The sequence below is a fragment of the Elephas maximus genome, chromosome 15 (genome assembly GCF_024166365.1).
Source record: "Elephas maximus indicus isolate mEleMax1 chromosome 15, mEleMax1 primary haplotype, whole genome shotgun sequence".
Lineage (NCBI taxonomy): Eukaryota > Metazoa > Chordata > Mammalia > Proboscidea > Elephantidae > Elephas > Elephas maximus.
The window spans coordinates 54,575,460-54,598,360 of NC_064833.1; the positions used below are offsets into that span (position 1 = coordinate 54,575,460).

Here is a 22,901-nt window from a genome sequence, read left to right on the forward strand (position 1 = left end):
TGAAAAAAAATCAGATAAAAGAATTAAAAAAAATGAAGAAACCCTAAGAATTATGTGGGACTCTATCAAGAAGGATAACCTGCGGGTGATTGGAATCCCAGAACAGGGAGGAGGGACAGAAAACACAGAGAAAATAGTTGAAGAACTTCTGACAGAAAACTTCCCTGACATCATGAAAGACGAAAGGATATCTATCCAAGATGCTCATCGAACCCCATTTAAGATTGATCCAAAAAGAAAAACACCAAGACATATTATCATCAAACTCACCAAAACCAAAGATAAACAGAAAATTTTAAAAGCAGCCAGGGAGAAAAGAAAGGTTTCCTTCAAGGGAGAATCAATAAGAATATGTTCTGACTACTCAGCAGAAACCATGCAGGCAAGAAGGGAATGGGACGACATATACAGAACACTGAAGGAGAAAAACTGCCAGCCAAGGATCATATATCCAACAAAACTCTCTCTGAAATATGAAGGCGAAATTAAGATATTTACAGACAAACACAAGTTTAGAGAATTTGCAAAAACCAAACCAAAGCTACAAGAAATACTAAAGGATATTGTTTGGTCAGAGAACCAATAATATCAGATATCAGCACAACACAAGGTCACAAAACAGAACGTCCTGATATCAACTCAAATAGGGAAATCACAAAAACAAACAAATTAAGATTAATTAAAAAAAAAAAATACACATAACAGGGAATCATGGAAGTCAATAGGTAAAAGATCACAATAATCAAAAAGAGGGACTAAATACAGGAGGCATTGAACTGCCATATGGAGAGTGATACAAGGCGATATAGAACAATACAAGTTAGGTTTTTACTTAGAAAAATAGGGGTATATAATGAGGTAACCACAAAAAGGTATAACAACTCTATAACTCAAGACAAAAACCAAGAAAAACGTAACGACTCAACTAACATAAAGTCAAACACTATGAAAATGAGGATCTCACAATTTACTAAGAAAAACGCCTCAGCACAAAAAAGTATGTGGAAAAATGAAATTGTCAACAACACACATAAAAAGGCATCAAAATGACAGCACTAAAAACTTATTTATCTATAATTACCCTGAATGTAAATGGACTAAATGCACCAATAAAGAGACAGAGAGTCACAGACTGGATAAAGAAACACGATCCATCTATATGCTGCCTACAAGAGACACACCTTAGACTTAGAGACTCAAATAAACTAAAACTCAAAGGATGGAAAAAAGTATATCAAGCAAACAATAAGCAAAAAAGAAGAGGAGTAGCAATATTAATTTCTGACAAAATAGACTTTAGACTTAAATCCACCACAAAGGATAAAGAAGGACACTATATAATGATAAAAGGGACAATTGATCAGGAAGACATAACCATATTAAATATTTACGCACCCAATGACAGGGCTGCAAGATACATAAATCAAATTTTAACAGAACTGAAAAGCGAGATAGATACCTCCACAATTATAGTAGGAGACTTCAACACACCACTTTCGGAGAAGGACAGGACATCCAGCAAGAAGCTCAACAGAGACACGGAAGATCTAATTACAACAATCAACCAACTTGACCTCATTGACTTATACAGAACTCTCCACCCAACTGCTGCAAAATATACTTTTTTTTCCAGCGCACATGGAACATTCTCTAGAATAGACCACATATTAGGACATAAAACAAACCTTTGCAGAGTCCAAAACATCGAAATATTACAAAGCATCTTCTCAGATCACAAGGCAATAAAACTAGAGATCAATAACAGAAAAACGAGGGAAAAGAAATCAAATACTTGGAAAATGAACAATACCCTCCTGAAAAAAGACTGGGGTATAGAAGACATCAAGGAGGGAATAAGGAAATTCATAGAAAGCAACGAGAATGAAAATACTTCCTATCAAAACCTCTGGGACACAGCAAAAGCAGTGCTCAGAGGCCAATTTATATCAATAAATGCACACATACAAAAAGAAGAAAGAGCCAAAATCAGAGAACTGTCCCTACAACTTGAACAAATAGAAAGTGAGCAACAAAAGAATCCATCAGGCACCAGAAGAAAACAAATAATAAAAATTAGAGCTGAACTAAATGAATTAGAGAACAGAAAAACAATTGAAAGAATTAACAAAGCCAAAAGCTGGTTCTTTGAAAAAATTAACAAAATTGATAAACCATTGGCTAGACTGACTAAAGAAATACAGGAAAGGAAACAAATAACCCGAATAAGAAATGAGAAGGACCACATCACAACAGAACCAAATGAAATTAAAAGAATCATTTCAGATTATTATGAAAAATTGTACTCTAACAAATTTGAAAACCTAGAAGAAATGGATGAATTCCTGGAAAAACACTACCTACCTAAACTAACACAGTCAGAAGTAGAACAACTAAATAGACCCATAACAAAAAAAGAGATTGAAACGGTAATCAAAAAACTCCCAACAAAAAAAAGTCCCGGCCCGGACGGCTTCACTGCAGAGTTCTACCAAATTTTCAGAGAAGAGTTAACACCACTACTACTAAAGGTATTCCAAAGCATAGAAAATGACGGAATACTACCCAACTCATTCTATGAAGCCACCATCTCCCTGATACCAAAACCAGGTAAAGACATTACAAAAAAAGAAAATTATAGACCTATATCCCTCATGAACATTGATGCAAAAATCCTCAACAAAATTCTAGCCAATAGAATCCAACAACACATCAAAAAAATAATTCACCCTGATCAAGTGGGATTTATACCAGGTATGCAAGGCTGGTTTAATATCAGAAAAACCATTAATGTAATCCATCACATAAATAAAACAAAAGACAAAAACCACATGATCTTATCAATTGATGCAGAAAAGGCATTTGACAAAGTCCAACACCCATTCATGATAAAAACTCTTACCAAAATAGGAATTGAAGGAAAATTCCTCAACATAATAAAGGGCATCTATGCAAAGCCAACAGCCAATGTCACTCTAAATGGAGAGAACCTGAAAGCATTTCCCTTGAGAACGGGAACCAGACAAGGATGCCCTTTATCACCGCTCTTATTCAACATCGTGTTGGAAGTCTTAGCCAGGGCAATCAGGCTAGACAAAGAAATAAAAGGTATCCGGATTGGCAAGGAAGAAGTAAAGTTATCACTATTTGCAGATGACATGATTATATACACAGAAAACCCTAAGGAATCCTCCAGAAAACTACTGAAACTAATAGAAGAGTTTGGCAGAGTCTCAGGTTATAAAATAAACATACAAAAATCACTTGGATTCCTCTACATCAACAAAAAGAACACCGAAGAGGAAATAACCAAATCAATACCATTCACAATAGCCCCCAAGAAGATAAGATACTTAGGAATAAATCTTACCAAGGATGTAAAAGACCTATACAAAGAAAACTACAAAGCTCTACTACAAGAAATTCAAAAGGACATACTTAAGTGGAAAAACATACCTTGCTCATGGATAGGAAGACTTAACATAGTAAAAATGTCTATTCTACCAAAAGCCATCTATACATTTAACGCACTTCCGATCCAAATTCCAATGTCATATTTTAAGGGGATAGAGAAACAAATCACCAATTTCATATGGAACGGAAAGAAGCCCCGGATAAGCAAAGCACTACTGAAAAAGAAGAAGAAAGTGGGAGGCCTCACCTTACCTGACTTCAGAAACTATTATACAGCCACAGTAGTCAAAACAGCCTGGTATTGGTACAACAACAGACACATAGACCAATGGAACAGAATTGAGAACCCAGACATAGATCCATCCACGTATGAGCAGCTGATATTTGACAAAGGACCAGTGTCAATTAACTGGGGAAAAGATAGCCTTTTTAACAAATGGTGCTGGCATAACTGGATATCCATTTGCAAAAAAATGAAACAGGACCCATACCTCACACCATGCACAAAAACTAACTCCAAGTGGATCAAAGACCTAAACATAAAGACTAAAACGATAAAGATCATGGAAGAAAAAATTGGGACAACCCTAGGAGCCCTAATACAAGGTATAAACAGAATACAAAACATTACCAAAAATGATGAAGAGAAACCCGATAACTGGGAGCTCCTAAAAATCAAACACCTATGCTCATCTAAAGACTTCACCAAAAGAGTAAAAAGACCACCTACAGATTGGGAAAGAATTTTCAGCTATGACATCTCCGACCAGCGCCTGATCTCTAAAATCTACATGATTCTGTCAAAACTCAACCACAAAAAGACAAACAACCCAATCAAGAAGTGGGCAAAGGATATGAACACACATTTCACTAAAGAAGATATTCAGGCAGCCAACAGATACATGAGAAAATGCTCTCGATCATTAGCCATTAGAGAAATGCAAATTAAAACTACGATGAGATTCCATCTCACACCAGCAAGGCTGGCATTAATCCAAAAAACACAAAATAATAAATGTTGGAGAGGCTGCGGAGAGATTGGAACTCTCATACACTGCTGGTGGGAATGTCAAATGGTACAACCACTTTGGAAATCTATCTGGCGTTATCTTAAACAGTTAGAAATAGAACTACCATACAACCCAGAAATCCCACTCCTAGGAATATACCCTAGAGATACAAGAGCCTTCATACAAACAGATATATGCACACCCATGTTTATTGCAGCTCTGTTTACAATAGCAAAAAGTTGGAAGCAACCAAGGTGTCCATCAACGGATGAATGGGTAAATAAATTGTGGTATATTCACACAATGGAATACTACGCATCGATAAAGAACAGTGACGAATCTCTGAAACATTTCATAACATGGAGGAACCTGGAAGGCATTATGCTGAGCAAAATTAGTCAGAGGCAAAAGGACAAATATTGTATAAGACCACTATTATAAGATCTTGAGAAATAGTAAACCTGAGAAGAACACATACTTTTGTGGTTACGAGGGGGGGAGGGAGGGAGGGTGGGAGAGGGTTTTTTATTGATTAATCAGTAGATAAGAACTGCTTTAGGTGAAGGGAAAGACAACACTCAATACATGGAAGGTCAGCTCAATTGGACTGGACCAAAAGCAAAGAAGTTTCCGGGATAAAATGAATGCTTCAAAGCTCAGCGGAGCAAGCGCGGGGGTCTGGGGAACATGGTTTGCGGGGACTTCTAAGTCAATTGGCAAAATAATTCTATTATGAAATCATTCTGCATCCCACTTCGAAATGTGGCGTCTGGGGTCTTAAATGCTAACAAGCAGCCATCTAAGATGCAGCAATTGGTCTCAACCCACCTGGAGCAAAGGAAAATGAAGAACACCAAGCCCACATGACAACTAAGAGCCCAAGAGACAGAAAGGGCCACATGAACCAGAGACCTACATCATCCTGAGACCAGAAGAACTAGTTGGTGCCCGGCCACAATCGATGACTGCCCTGACAGGGAGCTCAGCAGAGGACCCCTGAGGGAGCAGGAGATCAGTGGGATGCAGACCCCAAATTCTCATAACAAGACCAAACTTAATGGTCTGACTGAGACTGGAGGAATCCCGGCGGCCATGCTCCCCAGACCTTCAGCTGACACAGGACAGGAACCATCCCCGAAGACAACTCATCAGACATGAAAGGGACTGGTCAGCGGGTGGGAGAGAGATGCTGATGAAGAGTGAGCTAATTATATCAGGTGGACACTTGAGATTGTGTTGGCAACTCTTGCCTGGAGGGGGGATGGGAGGATAGAGAGAGAGGGAAGCCGGCAAAATTGTCAAGAAAGGAGAGACTGAAAGGGCTGACTCAAGACGGGGAGAGTAAGTGGGAGTAGGGAGTGAGATGTATGTAAACTTATATGTGACAGACTGATTGGATTTGTAAACGTTCATTTGAAGCTTAATAAAAGTTATTATAAAAAAAAAAAAAGAAAGCATGGCATAAGCCATCATCGTGAATATTTATTCTTATATTTACTTCTAAGAGTTTTATAATTTTTAAAACTTTTACATTTAGGTCTTTGGCCCATTTTGAGTTAATATTTGCCTATGGTGTGCGGTAGGGGTCTAATCTATTCCATATGTATTATATGTCTACGGTTATACCAGTATTACATTGTCTTGATTACTGTAGTTTTGAAGCGAGTTTTTAATTTGGAAAGTGTGAGTCCTTCAACATCATCATTTGTTATCAAGAAGGTTTTGACTGTTCTGGGTTCCTTAAATTTCCCTACGAATATTAGGATCATCTTTTCAATTCCACAAAAAAGACAGCTGAGATTTTTTTATAGGGATTGTGTTTAATTTATAGATAAATCTATATCAACCTAAAAAATGGTTCTTCATTATTTGAAAATATTTCAAACAAAAAAGGAGGAAATTATATGTGCAGAGCTTCTACTGCTAGTGTTACCTATTAACATCCTCATTCCAATTATTCAAAGCAGGTATCTGTTCTGATTTGCTAGCAAATACCACCCTTGCTTGTAAGTATCACTGTCTAGAAAATAAGATTAAACAATAGTGTTAAAGGAATAAGTATTATGACAAGGGTCTCCAGTATTCTCCTGATATTGAAGTGTTGTTGTTTTTGTTCAATTTTTTCAAACCCTCACAATTGTCTTTTCAATAGGGAAAATTGGAAACAGAATTGGGTCCTCACGTTGCAAACAGACATTGGAAAAGACTTCTGGGCAGCTTTCAAGAACAAATCTTCATAAATCATAGGGAACACCCCAGTTACAGCAAAAGCATATTCACACTTTAGGATCGATGCACATTCTTTAAGGCCATGTTTACCTTTAAGGGAGCCATGGCTGTTATGGTAAATGTAGGACTAAATATTTTATTATTTCTATTATATTACTTGAATTATTAATAATTTATATAGGTAAAAGATGCTCGCTACGTTTTTGATGAGATTTAGCAACTGTGTTTTTGTAATGTGTAAAATTAAGCTTTAAATAACTACAAAACATGAAGTCCATAGAGGTGAAGGATTGTTAAATTTTAGTAATATAAACACATTTTTCAGTATTAGAAAACAACATAAAATTGTATGAAAATGAGAAGCTACAGAGATTTTGAGACATCACCTCAAAAACAGTGGGAGAAGAATGAAATAAAATGAAAGAAATAGAAGAGAAGTAACACTGTAAAACTTAATGGGGTTCAGTAAAGAAAACACACTAAAGATGATATAGCTGTGAAGGAAGAAATACCCTTATAAATCATTTTATAAGAAAAAAGAGATTCAATATTAACATAACGGTAGATAGCAATGAAATTTTGAGCATAGCTCTAGTTCCAGCTTAGCCACTAAATTGGGGTTTCAGCAAATTAGTTTCTTTTTTAGCATTCATGAGCCTTAGGTTGTCAATCTTTAAAATGCCCCCTACCAGGCCATAAAATAAGAGTACCAATGGAAAAATCTTGAGTTCATTTGAGTTCAGTTATAAACATAAGTAATCTTTGTAAATATAGTAATCTTAATATAGTAAAATCAATAATCTAGTAATATAATCTTAATACAGTAATCATGCTTTAGTACTATTATTTCATTACTTAAACCAGAGGTATGAATATGTGTTATTCTGCATTTAAAGACATGATATTGCTATCTCTATTAATACTTTACTTTTTAAGAAAACTGAATCAGTAAGAGGCTGAGGTAGTAATAGTAAGTTTAGGAAATGTCATTAAATAATGACGTTCTAAACAAACTGTGGCCAGAAAAGAGACCAGAAGGTGCAAACAGCTGTGTGGAAAGGCACAGAGGAACTCAAGCCTCAGCAGCAGATTGAAAGGTAGCAGCCTGTTGATGAGGGGCTTCCAGAGGGAATACTTTAAATAACAACAACCCCAGCAGAGGGAGGGGAAAGTGCATACATGAATAAAGAAAAGAGAGAGACAGACACCTAGTTGGGCTTGTTTTTTAAGTTGGAGGAACAAAGAGGTTTACAAAGGTCAGATGTTTAATGAGCTGACTGCTTTGAGAGTGAAACAACTGAGCTGTCAGATTAAAAAAAAAAACACAGAGACTTCTAAATTAAAAAAAAAAAAAGTGTTTGAAAGTATGCCCTATTGAAAGTCCAGTGGGAATGCCTTATTTAATATAAATCGTCAAATTTAAGTGGATATTTACCTAGGAATGAAAGTTCATATTTTAATGGTCAATCACCTAAGACTCCTTTGGAATAAGATGTTTGCTTCTAATTGTAATTTTAAAGCCTTTTTTGTACAAAAATAGATATGTAATTACAAATATTAACAGAAGAATACAGGTTCATTGTGGAAAATCCAAGGAATAGGAATATATGTATAGGAAAGAATTAGTATTTCTCCTTCACTGCCCCCTCAATCCCGCTCCCCTCCACTGAAATAATAATTTACTATAAAAAAAACATATGTAAATTCCTTCTGGACCAACTCTTAGGTATTTATATATGTATATACATATATATATACATGCACACATATATGTATATATATAAAAGATATAGTTTATGTACACACATAATTTTATGCTTTTTCATAAACATTATTTATATAATTCTGTAATTGCTTTATTTTTATTTAGTGTAAGAAATTTACACATCAGTACATACAGATCTACCTCATTCTTTTTAACCACTGCTTAGTATTCCATACAATAGATGAATTACAATATATTTCGTCAATCTTTTCTTGAAGAACACGTATGTGGTTTCTAAATTTTTTACCATTGTAAATATAATTTCAGGGATTTATAATAAAGCTATTTAATTTTTAAATTACTATCCTCAAGCTAATGGTAGAGCAATGTTGGATGATCTTTTCTCTTTCAAAAACATTTAGCCTCTTTAAAACTCCTTTGATTTAATTTTCAAGGCTTGATTTCTGATTGAATGGAACTAATTATGAGAGAGGAGCATTGATGGAAAACTCTCAACAGATGTAAATCTCTTCAAAAGAGGAAAGTTCTCCAAAACTCCAGCTAGGTTTTAAGCATCATGATCTTTATAAATTACACAAACAGTGGTATAATGGGCAGAGAGCAAGTTTAGCATTAAGACTTTACTTTGTTTGAAGCTCAATTCTATCAGTAATGATATTTTTGTGCCTTGGAGTCCTCATCTATAGGGAGCACCTCGCCAAGGTGAAGTGTGTCATCTGGTGCTAAGTGGGAGTGCCAGCCCGGGGCAGATCCAGGAGAAGGTACACCCAATAATCTTTGGCCATCTTCCCCACAAGCTGCATTGAATAACAGAAAAACTAAACCAGTTGCTGTTGGGTTGATTCTGACTCACCAAGACATCTATAGAGAATAATAATATCTATCCTGATTTGTAACTCCAAGGAATAAATAAGGAATGTCCCCAACACAGAAAATATTTTTTTTTTTTATTTCTAATTAAACCAAAAAAATCAAACATGTTGCTGTCGAGTCAATTCTGACTCAGCCACCTTAGAGGACAGAGTAGAACTGCCCCATAGAGTTTCCAAGGAGTGCCTGGTGGATTCATACTGCTGGTCTTTTGGTTAGCAGCCATAGATCTTAATCAATACACCACCAGGGTTTCCTCTTTCTAACAGGTACTCAGTAAATGCAAAAAAAAAAAAAAAGACAATGTTGAAATCTATTGGTTTTAGTGTTGGTGTGTTTGTGTTTGCATGCATGCGTGTGTGGTTACCCTCTCCCCACCAAAAGTTTTAAAATAGAAAATAATTCTATTTGTTTACTATATACCTAATAAGGAACTAGAAACTAAAACTGATCTGTGATTTGATTTTTTTTTTAAAACAATATCTGGATCAGTGGAGGGTCAATGAAAGAGAGGAAGACCCTCAAAGAGATGGACTGACACAGTGGCTGCAATGATGGGCTCGAGCATGGCGACGATTGTGATGACAGTGCAGGACTGGGTAGTGTTTTGTTCTGTTGAACGTGGGGTTGCTATGAGTTGGAACCAACTCCACAGCACCTAAAAACAACAACATCCGGATCAGTTAAATAATTACTTTTACCACTTGATATCTTAACTACGAAAACCAGTGCTTGATTGTTACTAAATGTGTACATGAGTAAATGGTTCTCCAAGTGTAGTCCACAGACCAGTACCATCATCTAGTATATCTGGAAATGCAAATTGGATCCCACCCCAAACCTACTGAATCAAAAGTTCTAGGGATTAGGCCTAAAAATGTGTTTTTTTGACGAGTTCTTCAGGTGATTCTGATGCAGGCTTAAGGTGGTAAACAACTGGTGTAATCTTTGAAAGGTAAGTACTAAAATGGGAGATGTAATTCATGTCACTACTTATAACCTTATAAATAATAATATACATCCAAACAATACAGTTTTAACATGTGAAGTGAAATTTTAAGCATCATAATGATAGGGAATTAAAAATAATAATAAAAATGCATTTTATTTTGTCAAATTTACCTGTGCTGCCTTTGACCCAGGTTTCAGAAATGACACTCTTACTAAGTGTCTTCAGATGACCGTCAGTCAGCTGAGAGGTTAAATCTGGAACCAGTTTGAGCATCTTCCACACAATGTGGTTTTCGTATGTAGTCCTGTGAATGGGCCTAGAAAAAAAAAACAAAGCAAATTCAGAGACTACAGCATAACTGCAAAGAAATAAACAAACCAAAAAATCCTTGATTTTTGAGTTTCCATATTTGTATTTCCTTTTTATTTAAGGGTTGTTTTTAAGGAGAACTTCGATGATAACTTTTCTTACTAACTATAGAACTTGTTCCCTTTTCAACATTGCGATGCAACATTAAGATACTTGAAACTAGGAAATTACATACTGCCTTCTCTTTCTTTTTATAGGAAACTCAGTGCTTCAATTATAAGATTGTATTTTTCAGTCAAATATTTAAGAGGTATTGTGAAAAATCAAGTTTAATCCAAGACTTGGATGTAAATAGGGTGTTCATACACAGGGGTTTGACAGAGGCAATCCCACTGTACACCTTTTATCCTGCTGGCCATCTGTAATATGTGTGTCTGGTGGGTAGTGGGAGAAGGGGTGTATAATAGATGATGATATAAAATTTTTTGGGGGGGAGGTTATAGTAAAAAAAAAAGTTGAATAAATGTTGCTTAAGTAGTTAGTCTTCGCAAGCAGTCTTGAGGAAACTGCCTCCCTACTTAAGGGCATTTACAAATTTGGACTTCAGTTGCCATGGCAAAGAAGTCAGAAGTGGCATGGTATCATAATCAAAGTCTAATATATGTGGTCTTGACTTAGCAGCCAAGCAGGAAGCGGCAACGAGGTAATTTCACAGACTGAAAAGGTGGAGATACATTTTTTAACAGCAAAATATTTGATATATTGGTTACCTGCAATAATTTGGGTGACAGAACAAGTGCCTAGGTAGCTTATTACTTCATAGGAAGTAGTTGGAAAAAGCCACAATGTTATTGTGTTTTGTTGCTTGTCTATAGCTAAGTGTTCTTAACTGACTACAGCTGACTAGTTTTCAAGTATAAATGAAAAGAAATAGTTAGGATTGAGAAATGTGAAACACAGTTATAAAAGCCACTTGCTTCCTGATCCCATGTAGCAAGAAAAGGTTTTTAAAGACTCTGACTTTCAAAAACCTATCCTCTTTTAAGAATTATCAATATGGGATCAAAATGGCAGTAGCACCTCGAAAGAATAGACAGGAAAATTAGGGGCACTGAGTTTATGTTAATGGAGAGGACTGCTTTAGAAAAGGGGGATGAGAATGTTTGCAAAACTCGAAGAATGTAATCAATGTCACTGAAGTGCACATGTAGACACAGTTGAATTGGTGTATGTTTTGCTGTGTATACTCTCAACAATAAAAAAAGAAAGGAATAAAAATAATATAGAGTACAAAGGACAAATAGTAAAATGGTAGATACAAATTCATGTACAAAGGTCTGATTAAAACTTTTGCTTTTCCATTCAAGTCTATTTTTTCAGAAGACCTTAAGGCAGCCTCCATTAAGAAAGGCAAGCACACAGAAAGAAAGCATAGAAATAAAGACTTAAAAACAATGTCTAGAAAACAACCTTGGCTTTGGTTACTGGGATGTAGAAGACTGGCATGTAGAGACAAATCAGAAGTCTAATCTGTTCTTGGGGAATTTCTATCGTCAGAAGTATCCAAGAGTCTGGTCTGATGAAATTTTTGACTCCTTCAACTTTCCAACAATTCTTGGACCAACATTAACCAAAGCAAAAAGAAATTGTGTAACACTCCTTGCCCTTCAAGGGAGCGTATTCTCCAATCTTCTTGCCAGGTTTGGCCATGGGGATAAGAGACAAGGGCAAACCTCCCAAATAGTGGAGCTAAGCAAAGTTCCTCCTAAAAAACACATCCAGATCTAATTTTAATAACTTCTAACACCGCTGTGCAGAAGGCTTTTACAATGTCTGCCCCACAAAATAAAACTGTTGTTATGAATCAACGACTATAATGTGTTTCCATGTCTTTCTTCTTCTGAACGTGAGTCTTTGTTGTAGATAGCCTATCCCTGTTCCACCACTGCATACTGTATAGTAGGATAGAGACAGATAATGTCTTTCTCTGGTTTTTAGTTAATAAACTAGAAATAGCTACATTCATTCTTTCTGGAGAAGAGGGAATATCCTCCAAGATCCTAGACTCTGAGACGCAATATCTGATAAAAATTTGGGTTTTGTCTTTCGGTGAGAGAGTAAGTATATGCGTTAGCAGAAGGGTATGTACAAGTAATTGATGATCAGAAAGGCAAAATACAGGAAAGAAGCTAGCTGTTCAAGAAGTGATTCTCCCTATATCTAGACACACAGCTAGAATGATTTCCCAGTCTCCCTTGGTGTAACTATATGGCTGAGTTCTACACACACCCACTCCCACAAAAAAAAAAAAAAAAAAACTGTTGCTATCAAGTAGATCCGACTCACAGCAACCCTATGGGACAGAGTAGAACTGCCCCATAGGGTTTCCAAGGAGCAGCTGGTGGATTCAAATTGCCAACCTTTTGGTTAGCAGGAGAGCTCTTAACCACTGCACCATCAGGGCTCTACCCAATAAGAAATTAAACAGTAGAAAGAAGTTAAGGGTGGCCTCTGCATGGCCAAATTTCATAAATACTCCATTTGAATCTAAAAAGAATATGTATGCTCATCTATTAGGTAGAAAACCATACATACATACATATATCAAAATATATTGACATATATATTGAAATGCATATAAACATTGTGTATATAAATTACATATATACATATATATGTGTGCATGCCTATACATACATATACATATAAACAAGCACTAACACATTTATAACTTACTGTGTGCCAGATAGTCTTTATATAGATTAATATATAATTCCTTATAACAAACCCATTCCCATTTAACAAATAGAAAAACTAATGCACAAACTTTTTAAATAACTTATCCAAGATCTTATGGCTAGTCAATGGCAGAGCTAAGTGACAATGGTAGAACCCAGGCAATTTGGCCCCGGACTCTGTTCTTAACCATTGTGCTATGCTTTAACTTATTACTTTTATTATTCGGATGTATCTCTACTCATAGAATGCTACACTGAAGTCATTTTCTTGCAGCACTTTGAATACATCATAGAAGTCAGCTGTTACTTTTTTTGAGAATCTCTTTTACAAATGAATTGTTTTTCTTTTGATGATTCAAGATTCTCTTTTTCTTTAACATTTGACAATTTGACTATGGTATTTCCAAGTGTGGAACTCTCAGATGTGAAGATTGTTTTTCATCAAAATGGGAATTTCTGGGAGATTATTTCTTCAAATATTCTTCTGCCCCTTTTTTTCTCTCTTCTTCTTCTGGGACTCCGATACTGGTACAATTGTTGGCGTCCATATTCTCTGAGCTTCTTTTCATTTTTTTTTTTTTTAAATTCTTTTTTCTTTCTCTTCCTCAAACTGGATAATCTTAACTCACCTATCTTCAAGTTTGCTGAAACTCCCTTCTGGCAGCTCATACCAAATCATTTTAGTGATTTTTTTTTTTTTTATTTCAAGTACTATAATTTTCAAATCCAGAATTTTTATTTGGCTTGTTTTTGTTTTTAATAATTTCTATGTATTGATTTCCTCTGTGTGATGAGACATCATTGTCAAAATTTAATTCTTCATATATGGTTTCTTTAGTTCTTTGAACATATTTGTAATAGGTGGTTTAAACTTTTTGTCTATTAAACTTAACATTTGGGTTCCCTAAGGTACTATTTCTATTCACTGCGTCTATTACTGTCTATGGCATATATTTTCATTTTTGTCTGCATGCCTTATAATTTTTTGTTGTTGTAGAGAACTGGCAATGAATTGTCATTGTTGCTGTTTGTTTAATGAATTTCTTGGACTAATTATGTAAAGCTGTATTTCTTTCAGTGTAAAATCACTGAAATCTCTGCTTTGGCAGTGTAGTGGTCATCTAACAATTGGCCAGAGAGTTCCTTAAATCCCTTTAACTAATAAGTCCTTTGCCTTTTGCTGATGGGCTCTGTGTGTTTGATGTTATGCTTTCCATTAATTCTTTAAAAAAAAAAAAAAATTTCTTTAGATATTTTTTTTGTTCATTTGTTTATTTCTTCGAACCTATGATAAATAGCCCATTTAAAGTCTTTGTCTATTAAGCCCAACATTTGAATCCCCTTAGGACAGTTTCTGTGGCTTCTTTTTGTTCCTGTGTATGGGCTATACTTTCCTATTTCTTCACATAACTCAGCTTTTCATTGAAAACCAAACATTTTCAATTATATAACATGGCACTTCTAGAAATAAGTTTCCTCATCCTACAAGGGTCAAATGACAACAATGCCCTGTAAATGGAGCTTCCTCAGGGAGCTGCCAGGCAGGTCACACTGTGGCAATGCTCTGGAGATAGAGTTTTCTGAGGAACTCCCAAGCTGGCCTTTCCCGTCCAGTGTCTGCAAGGCTGCTGGCTTTCACAGCTGCTGTGGCAGAGAAAGGCTGCTGGTTTTCCAGGCTATCATAGCATTTGGAAAAGGAAGACTAAAGCCAAGATAAAATGTCATAGACTCTGCTTTTCTTACTGTGGTTCAACCATTTTCCTTGAATAAACACCCTTCAGATTGTTATAAGCCTTTGATTAATTTCCAGAGTTCTGAAGAAGTTTATTTTTATAATATTTGCCAGTGTCACATTGTTTTCATGGAGGAGAGTGATTTAGGGACGTCCTCACTCCTGCCCTCCATATTGACTCTTAAATCCTCTAACCAAAAGCAACATCATTATTTCCTCCCACAGCTCAAAGCCAACATACATTTCAAGTTCCCAGTGATAAGGGGTTAAGGAAGTGCTAGTGACCATCGGGGGGTAGAAGAATCTAAAATATTTGGTAAATAACATTATTGATTAACAGAGGAGATTAAAAAGAAATAATCTGTAGGAAGAAACCCTGGTGGTGTAGTGGTTAAGTGCCATGGCTGTTAACTAAAGGGTCAGCAGTTCGAATCTGCCAGGCGCTCCTTGGAAATTCTGTGGGGCAGTTCTACTCTGTCCTATAGGGTTGCTATGAGTCGGAATCGACTCGATGGCACAGGGTTTGGTTTTTTTTTCTTTTTTTTTCTTTTTAATGTGTAGGAGTCTGATAGTCACAAAAAAAGAGACTATAGGTATTTATCATTTTGATAAATGAACAGATTTATAATTTACATATTCTGACTTAGACATGCAAAACATTTCCTGCAATTAACTAAATCTTTCTCTGGAAATCCTATGCTTAATAAATTCATATTTATCAACTTCCTCCTGTCTTCCCCACATAGGCACTAAATAACTTTCAAACACTTGGGCCATGGAGAAACAGAAGAGGTGGCAACTCAGCCCATCTAACCTACTGTTGCCACCATTTCTATCTTGTTGGAGCTGCCTCATTTTGAACTGGTCTTAAGGGCTTCCCAGGACACCCTGACAAATAACCCACACGCTCCACAGTTCTGAAATTCCCCCAAAATCTTCCAATTGATTGTAACACACCTTCCCGTCTTTCCTATGCTCAGGATAGTAAATCAAGATATTCAGGTCTAAAAACTTGACCTTCACTTCTTCTCTGAAACTCTGCCTTCACTTTTTCTGTCTTCATCTCTATCTTTCTTTGTTGTCAAGAAATTTTTTTACATACATCATACCAATCCCTTCCTTGCCACAGCTTCCTGGCCTAGTCTCAATATAGAAAGACTGCATTGAAAGAAAAGAGATTAACAAACAGGAAAAATATACATATATTGGGAGATGTTTCAAAAGTATAGTCCCCAAACTATTATCAGTAGTAATAGGGTTTTTTGTGCTGTTGTTTGTTTGTTTTAATAATACTGTCATTGTTATCATCATCATCATTACGAATTATCAGACCACATACAAGAAAATGTTACTCTCTTCATTTTGCTATTAACTCACTTTTATGTCTACTTCTAGTCCCAATTCAAGCCAACAGCAGAAAGAAAAATCTTAGTAAATTGCAAATAGTTCAGGCATTTTGATTTTCCTTTCCGCACCTTTCTCTCCAGGTGATCATCAAAGCTTATAAAGAGGCTCACCCCTGATCATCAGTAGCCATCTACACTGGCATCTGCCGGTATCTACAATGACATACACTGAGTTCCTCTATGTTTCTAGTTGTAGGTCCACATAATCTGTGTCTTGCAAAACTTTTGCAAATTTGTTAGCTTTCTTACTCTCAGCTAATTCTTCACACTTCTCACTGGTAAAAAAAAAAAAAAAAATTTTTTTTTTTTTTTTTTTTTTAAAGGAGAGTTTAAATGGGTCAGTAAACATTTCTGAGGCCAAGGGGAAATTGGTTAGGGCTCTTCTAGGCTCCCTCTCAGGGCTCTCTTAGTGAATAAACACTAATTTACTCAAACGTGCAAAGGAAACGGAGTTTCTACTTTTTTCTATAACTGATTTAATCTTTCTAAATCTACAAGGTTAAAAAGTAAAACAAAACAAAAAATTCCTTGGACTAGGCTTTTAGCAATATCACGTCTTCTGATATAGACAGTTTCCACTCAGTTGAAACGTTGTGGATACACAAAGGTTAGCTTCCTATAGTGGCTGATTTACACTGCCTCTCCTAAAGCACTCAGATTCTTTAGAAAAAGTGCGTAGTCTTCCAGAGATCTCCACTCACAAATCTTCTACCCAAAAAGGGGTGTAAGTATATAAGGTAGTTGACTCTGGTCTTTGTGGCAGTGGGTAGATGCAGAGTTGGTCTATGTGTGCTGAAAAATTCATTGAAGAAATATAATCAGCTTATATTACAGAATACATAAACAAAGTCATTAAAACTGGGTAGGATATTTGCCAATAAAACAGTAGTACACCAGAGTACTTAGGAACAAAAATGGAGAGAAAGCAGTGGTGGAGTGTAATATAAGAAGAAATATTTACTCTTTCACTACCATGTAACAGGCACCCAGTTATCAAAACATTTTACTGATAATAAACCAGGGATGAAAAAGTTAATTTCTTCTAGGACACATAGGTAATGACGATAACAAATAAATTGAAATACCAAAAATTACTGAAGGAAGAACAAATCATGTTGCCAGTAACACACACAAACACATGTGCAAGCAAACATACACATAAAACCTAAATGTAAATTTAAAAAAATTCCAGATCCTCAGGATAAATTAGTAAATGATGAAAAGAAAGTGTACCTTTTTCTCATTTAAAACAACCAAAATATTACAAAAAGGTATGTTGTTGTTGTTGTTGTTGTTGTTAAGGGCCAGTGAGTCAGTTCTGACTTACAGCAACCCTGTGTACAACAGAACAAAACTCTTCCTGGTCCTGCATCATCTTCACAATCGTTGCTGTGTTTGAGCCCATTGTTGTAGCCAGTGCATCAATCCATGTCAATATACATGATAGCATTAGTCAAAGTACTAAACACTAAAAATAAGCATTCAATAATAGAATAATTATTAAAGGGTTTGACTACATTTTCTCAAGGGGATATTATTTAGCTTATTATACAATCAGACTTCTATGCAGAATTCTATGTGGAAACAAACTTATAATACTGGTGACATGTTATTAGGCATACAATTACATAATTACAAATATTTCAAAAACAGTTACATAGGAGGAAATATTATGCATGATTTTTGGTGATATGTTTTTATAATTTTAAAATGCCAAAATTAACATACGTTCACGTTACTTAGTTTTATAACCCTTGACTTAATGATTCAGAAATCATTGACTTTTTAAAAGATTGTTTCTTCTAACCAACTGCTTTTAAAGTGACAATTTATCCCATGAGCTATTTCCATTGTCTAGTTTCCTCATCCTTCAGACAAAGAGTACTGTAAACAGGCCAAAAATGAAATAAGAATTACCAAGTTTGTATTTTTTCATTTTTACAGTTGTGGTTGAGAATATACACAGCAGAACAAAGACCAATTCAACAATTTCTATATGTACGATTCAGTGACATTGATTGCATTCTTCAAGTTGTATAACCATTCCCACCCTCCATTTTCAAACTGTTCCTCCCCCATTACACAAACTCATTGCCCCTTAAGTTTCCTATCTAATCTTTCAAGTTGCTGTTGTTAATTTGATCCCATATAGTTCTCCATGAACAACTGCCTCCTTTGCCAGGAGACCAGAAGAACCGGATAGTCCCCAGATACCCGTACTAAATGTTTTGATCAAAGATTCTTAGAAGAATCCTGATCAAAAGGGGGGAAATGTAAAATAGAATTTCAAATTCTCATGGAATCCAGGCTTTCTGGAGCCATGCTGGTCAAATGATCCCCAAAACTATTGCCCTAAGTTAATCTTTAAATGTCATGTCTTAAACCAAAAATAACCCCTGAAGTCTTCTTAAAATCAAAGAATAACTAGGAAAGAATGTCTGCATTGAGCAGTGTGCACTTTCAACTTTGTTCCATTTCATCTATTAAACTCTCATTCGAAATCGTTGAGTATAGCTTGGCAAAAGAGTTGAGTATTCTCTATGTGAATTATCTACTTATTTACTTAAGGCACCAAAGTTACTTAAGGTGAAGCGATACTACCTAGGTACTAAAAATTCTACTAAATGAAGCAGCTTCTGTTATTTTGTAGTCAAACAGGAAAAAAAAAATTGTGGATCATCCTGATTGGGAGACTTTATTCAGGATTGAAGGCCAGAAGGCATGTGAAGGTCTCTAAAAACAACAGTAAACTTCAGAGATGCTGATTAGTTTTAACTACTCAATGAGTTGTAAACATCAAAGAATGTACCTCTAGGTTCTGTCATAAAACAATCAGTTTTAACTGGAAGTGAAAATTTTGGGTGATAGAGCTGATTCATATAGTTGAAGCCATACCAGCATGGCTGTCAAATTAAAGAGGGATTAAGCTTATTCACTCTGGCAATTATAAGGAGAAATGATAAAGATGTCATTTTTTTTCCTAATTATAAAGTACAATTAAAAGTATTTTAAATAATAAGACAGATCTTTGGGAAGTTCAAGTGCTTGCCCCCTATCCAAGTCCTCTTGCTCTCTGAGGTCACATTTAATATTGGTTAAAAATAAACAACAATACAAATAAAAATTAACATGAGGTTCAGTATCATGTGTTGTGGAAAACTTGATAAACCTCTAATATCCCTGAGAATTTAGGGGAGCTTATGCTTCCCAGGGATATTAGAGGTTTATCAAGTTTTCCACAATACATGATACTGAGTCTCACGTTAATTTTTATTTGTATGGTTTTTTATTTTTAACCAATATTAAATGTGACCTCAGAGAGCAAGAGGACTTGGATAGGGGGCAAGCACTTGAACTTCACATATATCTCCCCAAAGATCTGTTTTATTATTTACTTTTAATTGTACTTTATAAAAAAAAAAAAGACATCTTTTTTTGGTTTTTATGTTTCCCCAGTCATTTCTTGCTGACTTCTTATCTTAATAGTAAAAGCCTAAATTGCCTTAAAGAGACTGTTGGTAGAATTATGGATGTCAGACAATTCTGATGAGGATTCAGAAGGAGTGAGGAAAACTGATATACTGGAGCTGGCTTCGGAGAAGCAGCAGCAGAGGAATGGCAGCAGCAGAGAAATGGCAGCAGCAGAACCAGGAGACCAGTGTGAGACAGGGCTGGAGCTGACCCACAGAGTAAGAGAGCTGAGTGCCTTTGCACAGGAGGGTTTGTGGCAGAGTAGGTTACCTCTGAGTACTTGTCAGTGGAGCTAGGTTTGCTGACCCATGGAGCAAGAGAGCTAAGTGCCTTCAAGCAGAAGTTTACTGGTGGAGTGGGGTGCCTCTAGGTACTTATCAGTGGAGCTACAGAGCTTTGGAACACTTGCCCCAGCAAGTGTAGGCAGATGCAGGCTGTGAGGTCTGAGGGCCCAAAGGCCAAGGAACCAGGAAGCAAAATCTGAACAGACAAAGCGCAAAAGAAGCTTAGTTGCCTCAGAATAGGGCCATGACTTCTGGGGTCTGGCGCATACAAATAATAATAATATTAAACAAATTTAAAAATAAAAAATTTGGAACAAATGTGAATGTTTATTTAGAAAGAGAAGGAAGTACAACAAATTACTAACATTAAAAAGCTGGAAATTTTCTAAACCTCACAAAATCTAGAAAAACATGATAATATTTTTATTAATTAGCTGCCTCTGTCCCTCTATGATATTTATACTTCTTACATTTTTGCATCTTTATTTACATTCACCTGTTTGTATGACAATTTTATTTCAGTTTTATCAAAAGCATAGAGTCTTACCTCTAGCTTGGTTAATAGAAATTTTTTAATTTATTCTTAATTTAGATTTTTTTTTTCAGCGCCACAACCAATTATTGTTTGAGTCATATAAATGTTTAGGTCTCGTGCCAAATTTAGAAAAACTTCCATCCATGTTTCTTTTATATATGGACTCTAAAATCTGGAAACCTTTCCCACAGATTAGATTCTGTCTGCATACATTTCAAACTATGTGTCCACTTGGCTACCTACACTTCTGGTGTCAGAGTGCCATGACATAGTTGTATAGGGTGGTATAAGTTCTGGCCTTGTTATTTTGTGTCAACATGCCATTGGGTCCACCCAGCAGGGTTATTCCTGGTGGTCATTCCTAAACTATTACACCTAGTGACTAAGAACTATATGGAAGTGACTAAGAACCAAAGAGTATATCCAATCTTCCCCCGGACTGGGAGCCTCTCTGAGCAGGAATGAAATGCATCGGTACCTCAACTTCCCCTTGGCTAGATCCTCAAAATGCCTAAAGGCACTCCAATCCCACAGGCCATGAGAGTTAAGTATTAGAACAGAAGAAAGTTGGTTCACAAAGAGAACAAGTGATTAGTTAAAATATCTTACTTTTGAACATTTTACAGACACTTACAAGCATGTGAACACAATTCTAGGGCCTCTCCCAGAGTCTTGGAAGGGGCCTGTGCAAGGTAAGTAACGGGCTTGCAGCTTAAACTTCATTAGCTTCAGGGAAAATTCATCTTGAAACAAGGTCTAGCTATTAAGCAAAAGAAACAATAAAAAGAACATAGGATCAGGAACCGGGCTGGATTAGAAACAGAAGACTTAAAGTTTGGAGTGAAAAGGGAAAAAAAAAAAAAAACACCATGAAGCAAGGAACACAAAGCAAAGTAAAATTGTGAGCCTGAATTTGAGGACGTGGACAAATTGGCTCAATAGAACTTGAAAAACAAAATAAAAATGAAAGTGTGACTCATCTGCTTGGAGCAGAATACTGGGCAGTCTGCTGAACTTGGTTACACAGTGAAACCTGTGGAGCTGAAACTCGATGCAAGTTTGGTTTTGTTTTTCTGGGTCTTGCAAGCATTCTGCCTTGGATGGGGTACAGTCTTACCACTTCTCTGTCGCTCTCTATTAGTGAAAAATATTAGAGATTTCCTTCTCTGACAGGTTTATGCCTTACAAAGCTTCTGGCTTTTTGCAGGTTTTACTGTATCTGTCCTAAAATGTAAAAAAAAAAGCAACGGCTAATTCGTGTACGCCCAGGCACAGGAGTTCCTCAAGGATCCCCCAAATTTGCAGTAGCCTAGTGACTTTGTGTTTAGAGATACGTGAACATCTCCAAAACCTGCACGGATAAACCTCTGTGAGCCAAAGATTATTGTTGTTGTTAAAAAAAACCATTAAATCTGTTCCGACTCATAGCCAAAGATTACTGAGATAGAAAAATCCTACAAAAAACGCATTTACACACTCTTGAGACTCCTTAATAGTTTGAAAAATAGCATTTATGACAGTTAAAAATTTTACCCTGCTAAAAATGTGATTTTCCCCAAGATGTCATTTTTTTTTTTAATCCATTTTTCCTGTTCGTTTTCAAGCAACTCACTATGAAATTTTTTTTCTGAGATCTACTTTGTACTTGAAATTTTTCTTGAATCATTAATCATTAATATGCACATCACTTCCTGTCTGACTTCTTATTTGTATTGCCTAATCAGTCAAGGACGAATGCACAGAATAACAATTGATTTTATTTGATCATTCAAATTCATGTGACAAATCTTGATTATTATCAGTTTTCCAGAAATTGGGCCTGGTCTTTCATGGAATGCAGACATCAGAGGCAGAGAGTGATCTGGGTTCTTTTTGCTCTTCCTTTATACAGCTGAAAATTGAAAGACCAGTGACAGCAACTTTAACTCTTTTTTTCAGACTAAAAAAACCAAAAAAGTCTTCCGATTAGAAAACAGATTTTTTTTGGGTTTTGTTTTTAAATGCTTCTGTCTCTCCTTGTCATTCATGGATGATGGCTAGACTTATTCTTGTGGAGGGAGAAAAATTAAAAGACATGTTGTATCACCAGAGCACTGTAACATATTTCCTTTCATTTTATAAGGAAATGGTTGAAAAAATAATAAACTAATCTGCATAATTGGAATTTAGGAAAAAAGAATTCGGAGAGCAAGTTGCAAATAGCTTGGCTTACATATGTGTTTGCGATT

General features: G+C 35.8%; 1 protein-coding gene across 1 annotated transcript in view; it reads right to left on the reverse strand.

The window, feature by feature from the left end:
• CNBD1 (cyclic nucleotide binding domain containing 1) overlaps positions 1-22,901 on the reverse strand; it is a 393,584-nt gene that overhangs the window by 127,635 nt on the left and 243,048 nt on the right. Inside the window, exon 5 of the mRNA XM_049853899.1 lies at positions 10,369-10,514. Coding sequence (XP_049709856.1) covers positions 10,369-10,514 — 146 coding nt within the window. The remainder of the gene's footprint in view (positions 1-10,368; positions 10,515-22,901) is intronic.